At 47.6% G+C, this 18,481-nt stretch overlaps 1 protein-coding gene across 1 annotated transcript in view; it reads right to left on the bottom strand.

Moving 5' to 3' along the window:
• MINDY4 (MINDY lysine 48 deubiquitinase 4) overlaps window positions 1-14,678 on the bottom strand; it is a 121,222-nt gene extending 106,544 nt beyond the window's left edge. The window contains exons 1-5 of the mRNA XM_066584553.1: window positions 14,546-14,678; window positions 11,078-11,197; window positions 8,120-8,355; window positions 6,074-6,314; window positions 4,648-5,012 (exon numbers count right to left, since the gene is read on the bottom strand). Coding sequence (XP_066440650.1) covers window positions 4,648-5,012; window positions 6,074-6,314; window positions 8,120-8,355; window positions 11,078-11,197; window positions 14,546-14,608 — 1,025 coding nt within the window. The 5' untranslated portion in view covers window positions 14,609-14,678. The remainder of the gene's footprint in view (window positions 1-4,647; window positions 5,013-6,073; window positions 6,315-8,119; window positions 8,356-11,077; window positions 11,198-14,545) is intronic.
• Between the last annotated feature and the right edge of the window lie 3,803 nt (window positions 14,679-18,481).

Raw genomic sequence — 18,481 nt, 5'->3', positions numbered from 1 at the left:
TAGGCCAAAGGCAGGCAGCTCTCCAGTGCTGGACCACCTGGTGGAGGGTTCTAGTCTAATCTACAGTGTCCGGTGATATTAAACTCTGTTTCCTGCGTTCCTGACTAAGGCCTCATGTCCACGGGGAAAATCAGATCCGCTGCAGATTCTCCATGTAGAATCTGCAGCGGGTCCCTCCTGCCCCGCGGACATGAGGGCTGAAAATAGCAATTTAAAAGCATTTACCTTTCCGTAGCGGGCGGGGACGCTCTGCTGTTCCTCACGGCCGGATCTTCATTTTCGGCCGGCGGATGAATTCCTGACGCCGGCGGCACGTCGCCGACACGTCGTCGACGTGCCGCGCGCATGCGCCGGGCACATCCGCCGAGCCGAAGCAAGGGAGATGCGGCCGTGAGGAAGAGCAGAGCTTCAGCGCCCGCTCCGGGTGAGTAATTCTTTTAAATTCCTATTTTTGGTCTCCCGCGGATCCGGACGGCTTCCATAGGCTTCAATAGAAGCCCGCGGGAGCCGTCCCCGCGGGAGACCCGCATGAAAATGGAGCATGGTCCAGATTTTTTCATGCTCCATTTTTTTTTAAATCTCTTTTATTGACGATCCGCGGGTATTTATCTACCCGCGGGTGGTCAATGCATCCCTATGGGGTGCGGATCCGCGCACGGGAGATCCGCTGCGGATTTTAAATCACATTTTGCCCGTGGACATGAGCCCTAAGTATGGGCAGTAGGAGAGGTATGTAAGTAGGTCTGCCGTTGGGGTCTGCATTTATTTTGCAGGAAAATCCCAAATAATTGGAATTTGTTGTGGATTTTGACTCCCCCACTGAACTCAACAGGGAAGGCCGGATTCACAAGAGCGTATTACAGCGCATTTAGGCCGGGATCACACGAGCGTAAGATTACTGCATATTACGCGTGCGCTGTACGTGCATGTGATACGCGGTAATTCGCAGGCAAATACATTGCCATACACAGTTCCGCTCACATTTGCGTGTAGGAATTGCGAAATTCGCAAGCGCAAAAAAGAGCACTGTTTTGTCGCATATTCCACGCGAAAGAGCTCATTGTTCTCTATAGGCGCTTGATCAACACTGCGCATACGTGAATACATTGTATATACGCGGCGTGTATACGCACCATTGCAAAGCGACAGCGCGGGAAATATAAACAAAACAGAAAAAAAACACAGGAAGACTTCATATGACAGCGTGCGTGAGATATGCGGTCATGTGCAGTACAATATCGCTGCCACACGCGGCGATGGGCCGGATCACCAATGGTTCCAAGGCTGTAAAATGCTGAGTGACTTACGCAGCGTTCTACGCATATGGCCCCCTGCGCATGGGTGAAAATTCCGTGTGCTGGGCGGCAGCTGGCACATAGCGCAGAGAGAAGATGCCGAGAGCGGGTGAGCCGCAGGGCTGCGCAGGGGCATGGGTCCGCATCCCGCTGCAAGAATAATACGATGATGTGGGTTGGGGTCAGGATACCCGCAGTAAGGCCGGGACGCTCATCCCATGTTACGGACACACAAATGCGCTGAAATACGTCCCTGTAAAACTGGGTAAACTACACAATTTCATATAAACTGGTCAATACCAATATGCTGAAAACTGACTAAAAGCTGCCTCCTGGTGTCCGTACACAGAACTACAGCTCTGTAATTAACCTCATATGTCATAATATATACTGTAGATGTAATCTTCTTTAACGCATGCTGCAAGTCTTGAAATCCCTTAGGCCCGATGTCCACGGTCGGATTTTAATCCGCGCGTGTCTCCTGTGCGGGAGATCCGCAGCTCTAGGCGCCCATAGTGATGGCTTAGAATCCGCAGGGTAATTTAAAGCATGCGGATGTGATTTTTTTTTTTCAGCATGCGGATCGCATGTACGGGAAGAAGTCGCAGCATGCTGCATTTTCCTGAAGATCCCGCTGGGACGGCTTCCATTGAAGTCAATGGAAGCCGTCTGATGCGCGGCACACCCGCAGCTGTCATTGTGGTTGTGCTGCGGATCTGCAGGAAAGCAGGAGATCCAAAAACAAAAAAGAAAGCACTGCGCATGCGCCGGGCATGTTCGGCTGGCGCTGCCGGACGCATCCGCCGCGCTGAAGAAAGAAGATGCGGCCGGCTCAGAGGAGATCCTTGCTGGATCCGGGGAGGTGCTTTGTGGATGCCCCTTTGGATCTAAAATCACAGCATGCTCCATTATATCGCGGATCCCGCGTGGATGTGGCTCCATTCATCTTTATGGGAGATGAAAACACACAATCCGCAATCACCTGCAAGCCATTAATAAACAATTTTTAATATGATCTGCGGTGCATCTGCTGCGGATATCCGCATTAACAATCAGCGCGCGCCGTGGACATTGGGCCTTAAAGAGAAGATTGCTGGAAAGAAAAATGTCCCCGTAAGGGTAAAGTCTGGTATGTTGACACTAAGGCCTCATGTCCACGGGCATAACTGAACTGTGGAATCCGCGCAGGTCACCCGCTCGGATGATCCGCACTTCAATATGCCCGTACACTATCATTAGGCATTTAAATACCCGCGGCTGTCTTTTTTTTTCCGGTGTGCGGATCACATGTGCGGACAAAAAACATGGGATGCTCCACTTTTCTGTGGATCCCGCAGGGACTGCTTCTATTGAAGTCAATGGAAGCCGTCCTGTACACGGCATACCAGCAGCTGACACTGTATATACGTGCGGCAGATCTGCGGAAAAGCAGGAGATTCAAAAAAAGAACAGACATCATGGCGCATGAGCGCAGCACGCCGGTAGGCATGCCGAGTGCATCCGCCATGCAGAGGAAAGAAGACACAGCCGCGACAGAGGAGACCCGCGCCGCGTCCGGACCGGTGAGTAAATGTCTGCGGAGTTTCTGCAGGATCATTGGCTGTGGTAAACCCGCAGCACCTTCCAGCGCCAGCAGTATGTACGGCTTCAGTAAATCTCCGTCACACGCCGAGGAAACATCAGCGGCGGAAATCGACCTGCAGCGTGGATTGTAAATCCAATATACATCAATTCATGATACAGATTTTCAGTTTGGTTTTCATCTCTTGAGGGGGTGAACGCCACCACATGAACATTCAGTTAAGGCCATTTTCACACGGACGAGAAAATAACGCGAGGTTTGTGAGTTGCGAGACGAACATACCTCACACGAATATGAAGCCTATTCTTTTGAATGGGGTCATGCACATGTGCGGCCCGTCCTATCTTTGGGCGTGCCCTTGCAGCACTCATTGTACTAAATAAGGCCGGCGGCAGCATCGCGCCACGTGCTAGGTGCACGCGGCGGAAGATCGCTGCTTCCCTAAAATGATGCAAGGGGGGTTTTGGATAAAAACGCCTCACATCTGTGGTGGTGGGGGGAATAAATAAATAAATTTGGGGGGGGGGGGTGGGGATAAAAAAATATAAATCGCATTTTGGCGAGTGCAATATTGAGCAGTAATTCGCGGGCTATTATCGCACTCGCCTGTGTGAAATTAGCTTTTTATGCAGAATGTAATGAAGATCTACACCAAAATCTGTAGTGGATTTTCTGGTGCACAAAATCTGCTACATGTGGATATAGCCAAAAGAAGCTGGTGCAAAGCATGAAAGATCACGGCAAAGCTATAAGCAAGTGGAGACACCTGGTGGCCACTTAAAGAATGAACGTTATCAATCATAAGGTGGTTTAAATGATACTTTTGGTCACTGAAGTCTTTTAGTCAAGCTATATACATTATAAGACGAGTACAGAATAAGTCATATGTACACAGTGACTCCACCAGCAGAATAGTGAGTGCAGCTCTGGAGTATAATACAGGATGTAACTCAGGATCAGTACAGGATAAGTAATGTAATGTATGTACGTAGTGACTCTACCAGCAGAATAGTGAGTGCAGCTCTGGAGTATAATACAGAATGTAGCTGAGGATCAGTACAGGATAAGTAATGCATGTACACAGTGACTCCACCAGCAGAATAGTGAGTGCGGCTCTGGAGTATAATACAAGATGTAACTCAGGATCAGTACAGGATAAGTAATGTATGTACACAGTGACTCCACCAGCAGAATAGTGAGTGCAGCTCTGAAGTATAATACAGGATGTTACTCAGGATCAGCACAGGTGAAGTAATGTAATGTATGTACACAGTGACTCCACCCTTTAAGTGACCAACTCTGATATACCATCCAGATATTGATACTGGTCTGAATCTATGGGCATGAACGTAGTTTATAGGTGTCCATCACATACACATACATACACTAAGGTTGGCTGAACCCGCAAATTTCGGCAGGACCAAACGGCCATCTGTATTAGAAGTCTGACCAACATTTGTTTTCAAGATGTTGTGGAAAAAAACGTATTGTCTATGTTAAATTGAAGGGAGATAAGGCATCGCTAGAGGTGCCTGGCAGCAGCTTACTCCCTACTGAGAAGACATGCATGCCAAGCAGAATCAAGCATGCATGTGTACGGGGAGATCGGGAGGAACAGATGTCAACCAACAACAGCCATTGAAGATGTATGGTCACCTATACTTTATTGTAGCATCTAGCCAAACCATTTTCCTCACAAAATCCTATCTGTGACACCTATATATTTATTACACATATGTATTGTATATGGTATGTACTCGATGCACCCACCTTCTGGAGGAAGATAACTCTTCGCTCTTCTTCGATGGCTTCTGATGTTTCTCTTGTGCTCCTAAGGAGAGTTTCGTTTTAAAGTCTCTATAGGCGTCCGTGGTGTTCTCTGCTATCTCCTCCGCCACGCTGGGTGGCTGCTTAGTAATGGAGGTGATGGAGGGGCTGCGGGGAGTTGAGTTACTGGAAGTGGCGACCAATACTTTGGCAGAAAACTCTTTCCCCAGTTGCAGTGCATGGTTTGGGGGACTGTTTGTGGCCCCCCCAGTGGATCCAATTCGACCATTAGTCAGAGGTTCATCTTTAGCTTGGACCGACTGAAAAGATGCAGAGGAACGTCTCTGCCCCCTCTTCTTCAGTGACTCCTATGGAAGAAATGACAATGTGAAAATTTTACGGATCCCGATTTTATAAGTCCCTGCTCCAGCGGCTATCTGGTAATAGGTCAGTTCTGAAAGAGCAGGAAGTCCCTGTCCAGTTCATTTCCTAGGTAAACTGGGTAATTTTCCCAAATTGATAAATATTAAATCTACTGAATTGTGCCATTGTCAGGATCCATAAGATGCAATAAACTTGCCATTCAGAAATATGAGAAAGCTAAGTAACTACCGCTGCAAGAACTACAATGGCGGCCGGGTCAGCAACCAGTCATCTTTACCAGAAAGAGATACAAAGTAAGCAAAAAGCAACAAAACAGGGTTTTCTAGCATTAAACTATTGATGATGTATCGTTAGGATAGGTCATTAATAGTTGACAGGCAGGGCCCGCCGGTCAAGATCCCCACGATCAGCTGACTGAAGAGGCAGCGGCACTTGGGTGAGTGCTGCGGTCGCTTCTCAACCTTGTGATGTCATGTTCATCAGTCACATGGCCTGAGAGCCCATCAGTCCCATTCAAGTGAATTGTATTGTACTGTAGGTAGCCGTGGACCGCTCACCGCAATCCACCAAGTCTTAGATCATTGGTCTTGAAATCTGAATGTTTTTAGGAAAATGTTTTCTTTGGTTGTCACCTTGATTCTGCAGAGCCCTTGTCATCAAATCGAATAAGGGGTCAGTGGATGCATCAAGACTTAACTTGGTGAATTTCCCATTAATTTAAATGGGAAACATCACATCGCACTCGCATGCACATCGATGTGTTTGACTGTCGCATTATAAACAATGGGCGATGCGTTCCAAGGAACGCCAAAAAATAGGACATGCAGCGATTCTTTTACCTCGCAGCATCGCTGCTTATGTGTATGGAATGGAGTTCATATTCACTACGTTTTGAGCGTCTTGCAATACACAAAACTTGCGCTCGTGTGAATGTAGTCTTAGTGTGAGCTATAATGGTGGTCGAATTTGTTGTCACCCTGCTTTCACCAAAACAAATAAACTGTAAGCCTAATTTCCAGAATTGGTTCTCTCTTCAGACATTCACCTCCTGGGCGCTGGCCATAGGACCAGACATCATCCCTCGTACGATCCTGCTGGATTTCGGCCTCTGCGCCTCAGCCAAGCACTCTGGCACCCTGGACGTCTCTGTCTTCGGCTCTCTTGTTAGATTTACTTCATTCTCGTACGTGCTGCTGCTTCCCGTGCCGTTCTCTGACTTCTTGTAGTCGTCGTGTACGGCTCTGGGTCGCTCTTTGTTATTATATGACGGTTTACTATTTCCAGTCCTGTAAGACATACACATATGTAAGAACAGGATCATCCAGTATTATGGTAACAAAGCTAAGCGGGGGTTGTCTCCCCACAACAGACACGTTTAGGAATAAATCCAGTGCACTGGTCAGCTTTAAAGGGGGTGCACCAAAATAGACTTCTCTATCCATAGGATACAGTCCCAAGTCAAAAGAAAGAAATTGCTCTTACCGCTAGAGGTGTGCTAATCATTCCACACCCAGCTCACATATTGCTGGGTGCTAGAAGAATGGATATCTGGCACATACAGTTATAAGAAAAGATTTTCTTTACTGCATCTTCTTAAAAAAATAAATACAATATATTTATTTTGCACAAACAGAATGGGAGGAATTGAGCTAAGCATCACATGTGAAAAAACTGAACATGAGTCAACAGTGTGATGCAGCAGCAAAAAAGGCAAACACAATTCTGGGATTTATTAAGAGAAGCATAGAGTCTAGAGCACATGAGGTAATTATCCCCCTCTACACTTCCATGGTCAGATCTCATCTGGAATACTGTGTCCAGTTGGCAAACTGGGCACCCCAATAAAAAAAAAAAAGACATTGACTAACTGGAGCAAGATAGTGAAGCGTTACCAGTCTGCTTTAACAGTTCCTCATAGGCCATGGTTTGCAGTGTTTCTCAACTGCAGTCCTCAAGGTCCCTCAACAGGTCATGTTTTCAGGATTTCTTCAGTATTGCACAAGCAGTGTAATTATTTTTGGTGCCTCAGGCATTGCCACAGGTGTTCTTACTATAGGATATCCTGAAAACATGACCTATTGGGGGTCCCTGAGGACTGGAGTTGAGAAACACTGTGTTAAAGGATCTGGGAATGTTTGGCTTGCAAAAAAGAAGGCTGAGAGGGGACTTAATAGCTATCTACAAATATCTGAAGGGCTGTCACACTGCAGAGGGATCAGCCCTATTCTCATCTGCACAAGGAAAGACTAGAAGCAATGTGATGAAACTGAAAGGGAGGAGACAGATTATATATTAGACAGTGAGGGTGATCAATGTTTGGAACAGGTTACCACGGGAGGTGGTGAGTTCTCCATCAATGGAAGTGTTCAAACAAAGGCTGGACAAATATCTGTCTGGGATGATTTAGTGATCCTGCACTGAGCAGGGGGTTGGACCCGATAGCCCTGGATAACCCATACATAAAGAGCTGCAGGCTTCTTCATGCATTTAGCGCATCCCAGCAGGTCCATGTGCATTTTAAGAAACGTACGCCAGGTCCAACCTGGCATACATTTCTGGTAGAAATTGACATCAATTTCTGGCGTAAATTATAGATAAATCTGTCGGTCAGGGCAGCCACGACTCCTCACAAACGTGCCCACTTTTTGAAAAAGTGTCAGAGGCGGCACAGAATGAAGGAAAGTTGCAAATTTTTGCACAAACATTTGCAACTTTTTTCGCCAGAAAGAGGCACAAAAAAAGTTTATAAATATGCCCCATTGTGCATTGGTATACATTGGTAGTCTAAGACACTACATGCTGTTCCTATTGGACAGTGCTGCTCACAAGGGGCAGCAATGCTCAATTAAAGCAGGCGTAGTGTCTTAGACTAATGATGCAGACTAATGCACAGTGTGCATCAGGTAGTCAGAGAAGTGGTGCGGCCATCCCTGTTTGTCCAGGCCTGGAGGGTCGCTATAAACGTGTTCTCCAGTCTGAAGACCCCTCAACTGCTAATGAGATACAGGGAAGTAGTGCAGTTTTCCACACAACAATACCGGAAATAACCAGTTGGTGTCACTAGAAGGAAGGTCAGAGGAGCGGCAGCTACCTGTGGGTTATGCTGGAGTCGGACACAGCAGAGCTCTCGCCAGCGTCTTCGTCAGAGAGATCATAGACATCCAAGTGGGAAGTTTTCGACTCTTTCCTCCGGCTTCCTTTGATAAATATCTTTGTGGCCTCCATGTTGTGGTTTCCAGTCATTTTCAACTTTTTATTTTTCTCAAAACTTTCAAGAAAATACTTTGTGATGAGCTCCAGGAGGGTCTTCAGGGGCTTGTCAGCCAACTGCGAAAAGATTAAAAAAACACATTAACCCCTTAAGAACGAGGCCCTTCTTTTAAATTTTTTTGTTTCAGTTTCTCTTCCCCACATTCAAAAACTTGTAACTCTCGACGTAGCTGTGTTGAGGAAGTAATGGTGGCTGGGACCTGAGTCCTTAAATTTTGGATAAAAAGGGGAGGAAGACCTGAGAAAAATTAGACCTCAAGGTTGGACTTCAGAAAGGCAGATTTTAATGAACTCAGAAAGAGGATAGGAAGAATCCAATGGCTGGATGTTCTTAAGGACAGAAATGTCCAAGAAGGTTGGGAAATATTGTGATTCTCAAAGGACAATCATTAACAATCCCTAAAAGAAGGAAGAATGCGAAGCATTTAAAGAGACCAGGATGGATGAACACAGAACATGTACACATGTTAAAAAGGAAGAAAAAGATGTTTAGCAAATGGAAAAAGGGGGGGATATCTAAAGAAGAATATAATGCGGTCTGCAGGAACTATAGGGCAAGTGTCAGAAAGGCTAATAATGAATTGAGGCTTGCAACAGAGGCCAAAAGCAATAAAAATGGATTTGGGGGTATGTCAAAAGCAAAGTCAAATATGCTATTGGATGCTTACGAGATGAAAATGGTGAATTGGTTAAGAATGATGTTGAGAAGGCTGAACTTTTAAATTCCTATTTTTGTATCTATTTTCTCTCAGAAAGTAGATGGAACATCAACTGATCTTCCCTTTGCTATTAGGGGAATAAAAGAATGCAGGCTATCTACAAGCTGACAGATAGTTAGGGAACACTTAGCTAACTTAAATGAATTCAAGTCTTAAGGTCCAGATGAATTACATCCTAGGATTAGAGATGAGCGAACGTACTCGTTACGAGTACTTACGCACCCGAGTACCGCCATTTTCGAGTACTTCAGTACTCGCGCGCAAATATTCGGGGGGCGCCGGGGGGCGGGGAGAGGCGTGGCGGTGCGGGGGGTAGCAGCGGGGAACAGGGGGGAGCCCTCTCTCTCTCCCTCTCCCCCCCACTCCCCACTGCTACCCCCCGTGCCGCCACGGCGGCCCCCGAATTTTTTCGCCCAAGTACGGAAGTACTCGGAATTCGCGGTATTCGGGCGAAAAAGGGGCGTGGCCGAGCACGTTCGCTCATCTCTACCTAGGATACTAAAGGAAGCAGCAGAGGTAATTGCTGAACCACTCGCCATAATCTTTGAAAATTCCTGGAGAATAGGAGAAGTCCCAGAAAATTGGAAAAGGGCAAATGTTGTCTCTATCTTCAAAAAAAAAGGGAAGAAGGTGGATCCAGGAAATTACAGGCCTGTGAGTCTGACTTCTATACCGGGAAGAATATTTGAACAAATTATTAAACAGCATGTATGCAAGGACTTGGATGAGAAAGGAGTAATTAACCAGAGCCAGCATGGGTTTGTAACAAACAAGTCATGCCAGACGAATCTAATCTCCTTCTATGACAGAATCACCGACTGGGGTGATCAGGGAAATGCGGTGGATATAGTTTATCTTAAATTTACTAAAGCATTTGACAATGTATCTCATACCATACTTATTGAAAAAATGACCGAATATGTGGGTAGACTGTCCTAAGATTGAGAATTTGTGGAAGAGTATTATAGATCTTAAAAAAATATATATATATATCATGGGCAAATCTGTTCCCCTTACAAAGGAGCGTATCCTTATCTGGGCACCTTTAGGTTTCTTTTGCCCCAAACGTCACAATCTTATTACTCAGATGATAGTGGCAGCAAAACTAACTATCCCAGCGCACTGGAGGGATCAGGAGCCTCCCACTATAGGGGAATGGATGGAGAGGCTTGACAAAATCTGCAGGATGGAGGAACTAGCTGCAAATCATGTCCTACGAGGAAGGCTGAGAGGAGACTTAATAGCTGTCTACAAATATCTGAAGGGTTGTCACAGTGCAGAGGGATCAGCCCTATTCTCATCTGTACAAGGAAAGACTAGAAGCAATGGGATGAAACTGAAAGGGAGGAGACACAGATTAGATATTAGACAGTGAGGGTGATCAATGAGTGGAACAGGTTACCACGGGAGGTGGTGAGTTCTCCTTCAATGGAAGTGTTCAAACAAATTACTACGGTACCAAAATTATAATTTTTTTTTTGCTGTACTCCTTTTAAAAAATAACTTTGGAAAAACATTAAATTATTTTCTGCCGCCATCTTCTGACAACCAGAGCATTTTCATTTTTCTGTCAATCCAGTCGTGCGAGGGTTTTGTTTTTGGGGGATCTCTGTTTCTATTGGTACCATTTTGAAATATATATGACTTGATCGCTTTGCATAAAAAATTTCTTGAGGATGGGGGTGCACAAAAAAGAGCAATTCTAATGTTGTGTAATTGTTTTCTCCAGACAACATGCGGGGTAAATAATGCGTTGCTTTGATAGATCCTACTTTAGTCTCTGAATAGAAACAAGAATTTCCATTCAGTTCCATCAAGCAGAGATCTTGGAAATGATGAGGAACTGAAATACAGGGCATATTAGAAAGCTGCAGAACCTTCCTGTATAGAATGGTGAGATTCACTGTATATAGGACTGAGTGACCCCAGTATATAGGACTGAGTGACCCTAGTATATAGGACTGAGTGACCCTAGTATATAGGACTGAGTGATCACAGGCCAGCAGAACTCCCTGGTGGTCCTCCCAGTATTGTGCGACTTGCCTCATCCCCATCATTACCTTATTCTCTTTATATAAGGTCTCCAGATGTAAGACGCTCCTCAGCTCATTCCTATTATTGATGCTTTGTGGGCAGCGAGGAAATTCCACCTCCAGAGCTGCACTTGTCTTCTTTAACCCCTGAAGAAGAGAATGGAGTGAGAGGGTTCAGGTTTAGTAGCGGCCATTACAGATCACATCCCAAACATCAGGACTTAAAGCAGCTTATGCCAAACTCTGGGGGTCAAGACATAAAGCAAATGTACAAATTCTACATCTAAGCTTGGGGCGCAGGACAATGACATACTGACATCTGGGGAACAGGACAATGACATGCTGACATCTGGGGAACAGGACAATGACATACTGACATCTGGGGGAACAGGACAATGACATACTGACAACTGGGGAACAGGACAATGACATACTGACATCTGGGGAACAGGACAATGACATACTGACATCTGGGGGAACAGGACAATGACATACTGACATCTGGGGGAACAGGACAATGAAATACTGACATCTGGGGGAACAGGACAATGACATACTGACACCTGGGAGAACAGGACAATGACATACTGACATCTGGGGGAACAGGACAATGAAATACTGACATCTGGGGGAACAGGACAATGACATACTGACACCTGGGGGAACAGGACAATGACATACTGACACCTGGGGGAACAGGACAATGACATACTGACACCTGGGGGAACAGGACAATGACATACTGACACCTGGGGGAACAGGACAATGACATACTGACATCTGGGGGAACAGGACAATGACATACTGACATCTGGGGGAACAGGACAATGACATACTGACATCTGGGGGCGCAGGACAATGACATACTGACATCTGGGGGAACAGGACAATGACATACTGACATCTGGGGAACAGGACAATGACATACTGACATCTGGGGAACAGGACAATGACATACTGACATCTGGGGGCGCAGGACAATGACATACTGACATCTGGGGAACAGGACAATGACATGCTGACATCTGGGGAACAGGACAATGACATACTGACATCTGGGGAACAGGACAATGACATGCTGACATCTGGGGCGCAGGACAATGACATACTGACATCTGGGGAGCAGGACAATGACATACTGACATCTGGGGGCGCATGACAATGACATACTGACATCTGGGGGAACAGGACAATGACATACTGACATCTGGGGAACAGGACAATGACATGCTGACATCTGGGGAACAGGACAATGACATACTGACATCTGGGGGCGCAGGACAATGACATACTGACATCTGGGGGAACAGGACAGTGACATACTGACATCTGGGGAACAGGACAATGACATACTGACATCTGGGGGCGCAGGACAATGACATACTGACATCTGGGGGAACAGGACAATGACATACTGACATCTGGGGGAACAGGACAATGACATGCTGACATCTGGGGCGCAGGACAATGACATACTGACATCTGGGGAACAGGACAGTGACATACTGACATCTGGGGAACAGGACAATGACATACTGACATCTGGGGGCGCAGGACAATGACATACTGACATCTGGGGGAACAGGACAATGACATACTGACATCTGGGGGAACAGGACAATGACATGCTGACATCTGGGGCGCAGGACAATGACATACTGACATCTGGGGGCGCAGGACAATGACATACTGACATCTGGGGGCGCAGGACAATGACATACTGACATCTGGGGGAACAGGACAATGACATACTGACATCTGGGGGCGCAGGACAATGACATACTGACATCTGGGGAACAGGACAATGACATATTGACACTTGAGGTAAAGGATAGTGAAACGCTGACTCCTGGGGGGGGGGGGGGAGAGAATGATTGGGCACATGATAATGATGCACTGACATTTGGGGTACAAGACAGTGACATGCTAACACTTGGGGGACAGGATAGAGACTTCAGGACAGGGACACCTGAGGGAACAGGGCAGTGACACGCTGATAGTTCGGTATAGGACATGTTGACAATTGGGGAAAGGGCAGTGACACGCTTATAGTTCTGTACAGGACACTGACACTTGAGGGTCTGGGACAGTGACACGCCGAGATGTGGGAGTACAGGACTATGACACGCTGACACTTGGGGGACAGGGCAGTGACAGAGCTGGCACTTGGGGGGGGAAGGGCAGTGACAGCACTGACAATTGGGGGGGGGGGGGGGAGGCAGTGCCAGCACTGACACTTAGGGGGGGGACAGAGCAGTGACACGCTAACACTTGGGGGACAGGGCAGTGACAAACTGACACCTGGGGGACAGGGCAGTGACAGAGCTGACACTTGGGGGGGACAGGGCAGTGACACGATGACACTTGGGGGGGACAGGGCAGTGACATGCTGACACTTGGGGAGGGGACAGGGCAGTGACACGCCGAGATGTGGGAGTACAGGACTATGACACGCAGACATTTGGAGGACAGGGTAGTGACAGCGCTGACACTTGGGGGGGGGACAGGGTAGTGACAGCGCTGACACTTGGGGGGGCAGGGCAGTGACAGCGCTGACACTTGGGGGGGGCAGGGCAGTGACAGGGCTGACACTTGAGGGGGGGACAGGGCAGTGACAGCGCTGACACTTGAGGGGGGGCCAGGGCAGGGACATATCACAGGTTTCTCGTCAGTCCTATGTAAGAGCCCAGCATGAAGCCTGCGCAGGGGGACCCGCACAGGTTGCGCCATTAACCCTTCGGTTCCCGGGGTGTATTGTCCCGACAGCTCAGATGATATTTTCTGTAATCTTCTGTTGTTTCATAAATTTCACAGTAAACGGCTGCGGCGTTATATCACAACCACGTATCCCGCAGGGCGCTCGTCACATCTGCATCACAATAACGTATCCCGCAGGGCGCTCGTCACATCTGCATCACAATAACGTATCCCGCAGGGCGCTCGTCACATCTGCATTACAATAACGTATCCCGCAGGGCGCTCGTCACATCTGCATTACAATAACGTATCCCGCAGGGCGCTCGTCACATCTGCATCACAATAACGTATCCCGCAGGGCGCTCGTCACATCTGCATTACAATAACGTATCCCGCAGGGCGCTCGTCACATCTGCATTGGAAGCCTTTGGCGCAGATTTGTCGGAAAATCCTGGAGGAAACAATTTAACAAGCTGCTCTATTTTGTCCAAGGAAACACCAGAGCGCACAATGGAAGCCAGACAGACCCCATTACAGCCTGTGGAGTCCGTACGGCGCCGTTTGGTGTCGCCATAGTGCGGGTCCAGATTTCCGTCTTTCTGTTCCTATGACGGAACAGAAAGCAATACGGCGCAGTGTGTACAGAGCCTTGGGGGTTTCCTGCCCACCTGCCTTAATACACATTACACATGCATGGAGCAAAGCTCTGCAACCTCCAGCTTCAGCACCCGGCATGGCATGCTGGGACTTGTAGTCCTACACGAGCTCCCGTAACTGTATATCATGCATGTCCTGTACCTTCCTACACAGGAACTCCCGCACCAGGGACGACGCCACGGCCTCTATGAATCCCTGCTCCATCCCTGCTCAGCACCGGCGGCCGGCTCTCTCCATCCCGAGGCCGCGGTACGCGCTAGGCCGCAGGCCGTGTGTATGGTATCCGTGGTTTCCATAGCGACGGGCCGAGTCACTTCCTATCCGTGTTGTGCGCTTGCCCCCAGCGGCCGAAGCTGGAAATGCACCGCACTATAGAGGGCAGCTATGACTGGGGAACTTTAGGAGAAGGGGGGCGCATATATTATAGGGAATGAGGCATAAAAATGTGCCATTTTTTATTTTATTCAATTTTTTAAGGGCAATTATTGATATTTTGCTCACTTTGCTTCAAAACTATCCAAAACCCCAGAAGAGAGATAATGGTGTGGCTAAACTGGCTCCGGTATTTGGCCCTATTGACACACTCTGCTACTTTTGAGAAGTGCCTTACGAAAGCTGAAGCCAATTTATCAGTATTTCGTCATCAGTCACCAGCAGTAATGTAAGCGCACATTCACATATAGCGGAATCAGTGCACAGTTACCACAGCGGGAAATACGTGCAAAAATCCACATCTAAAATCTGCGCCAATACTGTGAATTCTGACCCAAATTTTCTAGCGGATTCACAGAAGACTTCAACTGAAAGGGTGAAAAAAACTGCAGAAAGCACAAAAATCTGCATCAAAATTGGAAGCAACGGTGCGGGTTTTGACACGGAAATTACGTGGATTTTGGTGCTGGTAAAATTTGCACCATTTCTGCTACATGTGAACACACCCTAAAGCTCCTTGACCCCTTGACCAAGCCTGTTTGTATCTTAGGGTTCCTTTAGATGGGACGAATGTCTGACAAACGATGCCCGACACTCGTCCCTGTGTATCCTCGCCACACTGCTGTCACACAGGAGCGAGTATCGCTGGCTCACAGCAGGGCAGCTGAAGGAGATTTCACTCCTCAATCTCCCCTGCCCCTCTGCATTGACTTAACACAGCGGCTGTTCAATACTGAACGGCCGCTATTTACACTAAACGATGGACGATAAGCTGATCGCTGATCACTCAGTGTAAATAGTAGCCGTTCAGTACAGAACAGCCACTATATTAAGGCAATAGAGAGGGGTGGGAGAGCTGTGAGCCAGCACTACTAGCTCCCATGCAGGTGCACAGGCGCTAGTATGTGTGGGGACGAGCGTTGGGCTCTAAAGGGATTTTAGGCCGCGTGCAGACAGCCGGGTCAGATCCCACTGCGAGGGAACAGTGTGGCGCTCACGTCTCCGCCTTTTTGATGTGCCGGCTGCCGGCCAGCCGGCGCATGCACAGAGCGGAGCTGGGGCGCTTGGAGAGACATTTCTGTGCAGGCCTCCGCGAGACCCGCACAGAAATAGTGCATGCCGTGATTTGTTTTCCGCGTGTATTCTCACGCGGACAAATTATGGCCGTCTGCATAGGATTGCGTTTTGCAATGCAATCCTATGCAGGCGTCATGGGGTGGAAATTCTGCGGGAAATCCTGCCGCAGAATTTTCGCCCGTGTGCAGGGGGCCTTAATGACCAGGCCAAATTTTGGAAATCTGATGTGAATAACTCCGTAAAAGTTTTGCATATCCAAGTAATTCAGACATTCTTTTTTGCCACATATTGTGGCATATCTGCGTGGCTGTGCAGGTCCCTCCATCTTCTTCAATGCGGATGAGGGCGGGTGCGCTGGCCAACGCGCCGCATGTGCGCAGTGGAGTTTTTTCTTTTTAAATCTCCTGCTTTCACACGGGGTCTGCAGCAACAACTGCGGGTGTGCCGCGGAGCGGACGGCTTCCATTAACTTCAATGGAAGCCGTCTGTGCGGGATCCGCTGAAAAAATGGAGCAAGCTGCGTGCAATCCGCAAATCGTGAAAAATGACATCCACAGGAAAGAAAACATGTTGTAGTTGCTCTCACTCTGCAGACCTCCACCTGCATGACTACCTCCGACGACTCCCTAAGCAGACTCTCCTCTAATTCCTCCTTCACTTCCTGTCTTTTTCCTGCACTTTCTCTCCTCTCCTCCCTCTCAGCATAGAGGCTCACTGTTTAGTTTCCCGCTCTGAACTCCAACCACATCCCCTGACCAATCAGCGGGGGCATGACATACAGCCAATTAGCAGCCAGCTGTTGCCAAGCTTTCAGCTTAAGGGTGCCCACCCACTGGCGTTTGCGATTTTCGTGCGGGAAAAACGCCGCGTTTTCGCTGCGTTTTTCGCGCGTTTTTCGCCGCGTTTTCCATTAATTTCCATTGACTTTCATGGGTGCATTAGGAGAAAAATAAGGACACATATGCAACTGACAGTTCCTATGTTAAAAAACGCAACGCAACGCAAAACGCCAGTGGACAGGAGTACATTCAATTCTAATTGCTCTGCAGGAAAAACGCAAAACGCAAAGAAAAAAAAATCGCCAGTGGGTGGGCGCCCTAAGGGTGCATTCACACGAGCGTAGGCGTATTTATGTTCGCACGTCCGCAGCGTATAATCGCCGGAAAGAACGTTTTTCGGCGATCATGACCAGAGCTAGAAAGCGTATTATCGTTTGTTCCTACTTTGCAAACTATCTTTTCGGCCATCGAATATGCGTTGGCGCGTATTTCGGTGGCGTATGTTCCGTTTTTTTTCGGGTTGCCGTTTTAACGCGCCGTAAAATCGCCCGTGCGAACGAATACATTATAAACCAACGCCTCAGATGGTCACATTTATACGATTGGGCGCAAAAACGCGCCGTTTATGCGCTCGTGTGAACGCACCCTAAGAAGGGGGAGACAAGGTTTCTCTGGTATAAGGCACCTCCTATGCCTCCTTGAAGGCAGGTGTGACAGAACAATGATTGGGTGGCTATCCTGGAGGACCCTCTGGGCCACTACAATACAATTTCATATTTTTGCAAATATGTCATTTTAAAGGCAGGTTTTTTTTTTCTATAGTGCACATGAAAATTAGGATTTACACCCCAAAATGGATACCCGAGTTTCTCCTGTGTTCAGAAACATACCCATTGTGGCCCTAATCTTATATCCGTATGCACAACGGGGCCCAAACCGAAAGGAACAGCCGGTGGTTTTCAGAACAGACATATGGCTTGAAGGCGTTTTAGGCCCCATTGTCCTCTTGTAGAGCCCTTGAGTGGCCAAAATGATGGAGAGCCCCCACAAATGACCCCAATTTGGAAACTAGACCCCTTAACGAATTCATCAAGGGATGTACTGTGTATTTTGATCCCACAGTTTTTGAATGAATCTAAGCAAAGCAGAAGGAAAAAAATTACAATTTCCATTTATTTGACAATTATGTCATTTTAAAAACAGGTAACGTTTGATGACGTGATGGTGTATTTCTCTGTGGAGGAGAGGGAGACTCTTGAAAAATGGCAGATGGAGTTGTACAAGGACCTCGTGGTGGGCCATCACCAAACACTGAGCATCGTCACAAAAATGGCACTGGCATCAAGGCCGCTTTCACACGGGCGACAAAATCATGTGATTTTCTCGTGATGCGACAGAGCTACAAATCACATGTATGTGAACCCCATGCTTTCCAATGGGTTCCTTCACATTAGCGATGTTATGTAGGCTGCTACACTGCGCGAGAAAAAAAATAATTGCAGCCTGCCCTATACAGCCACGGTTTGCGCTGTTTTGTAGCCCGTGTTTCACTATGGAGCCTTCCTTTGTGTTGCATCACACAATAACGCCGTCTTCATGCGGTGCGATGCAAATTTTACAATAGGAAATCCTACTGTTTTTCCCTAAACTAAGCCGGAGCTGCAATAAAAAAAAAGCAATACATCACCTAACAGGCGCTTTCCATTCGCCGCACTTCTCCTCCGCAGCTCCGCACTTATTTGTAGTCTTCAGCCGGCCCTTCCTGGTCAGGGGGTTCAAAAATCCTGCC

This window comes from Eleutherodactylus coqui, chromosome 12, assembly GCF_035609145.1.
Source record: "Eleutherodactylus coqui strain aEleCoq1 chromosome 12, aEleCoq1.hap1, whole genome shotgun sequence".
NCBI classification, from domain to species: domain Eukaryota; kingdom Metazoa; phylum Chordata; class Amphibia; order Anura; family Eleutherodactylidae; genus Eleutherodactylus; species Eleutherodactylus coqui.
The sequence above is the reverse complement of the archived record's forward strand: the minus strand, read 5'-3'. Positions and strand labels throughout refer to the sequence as shown.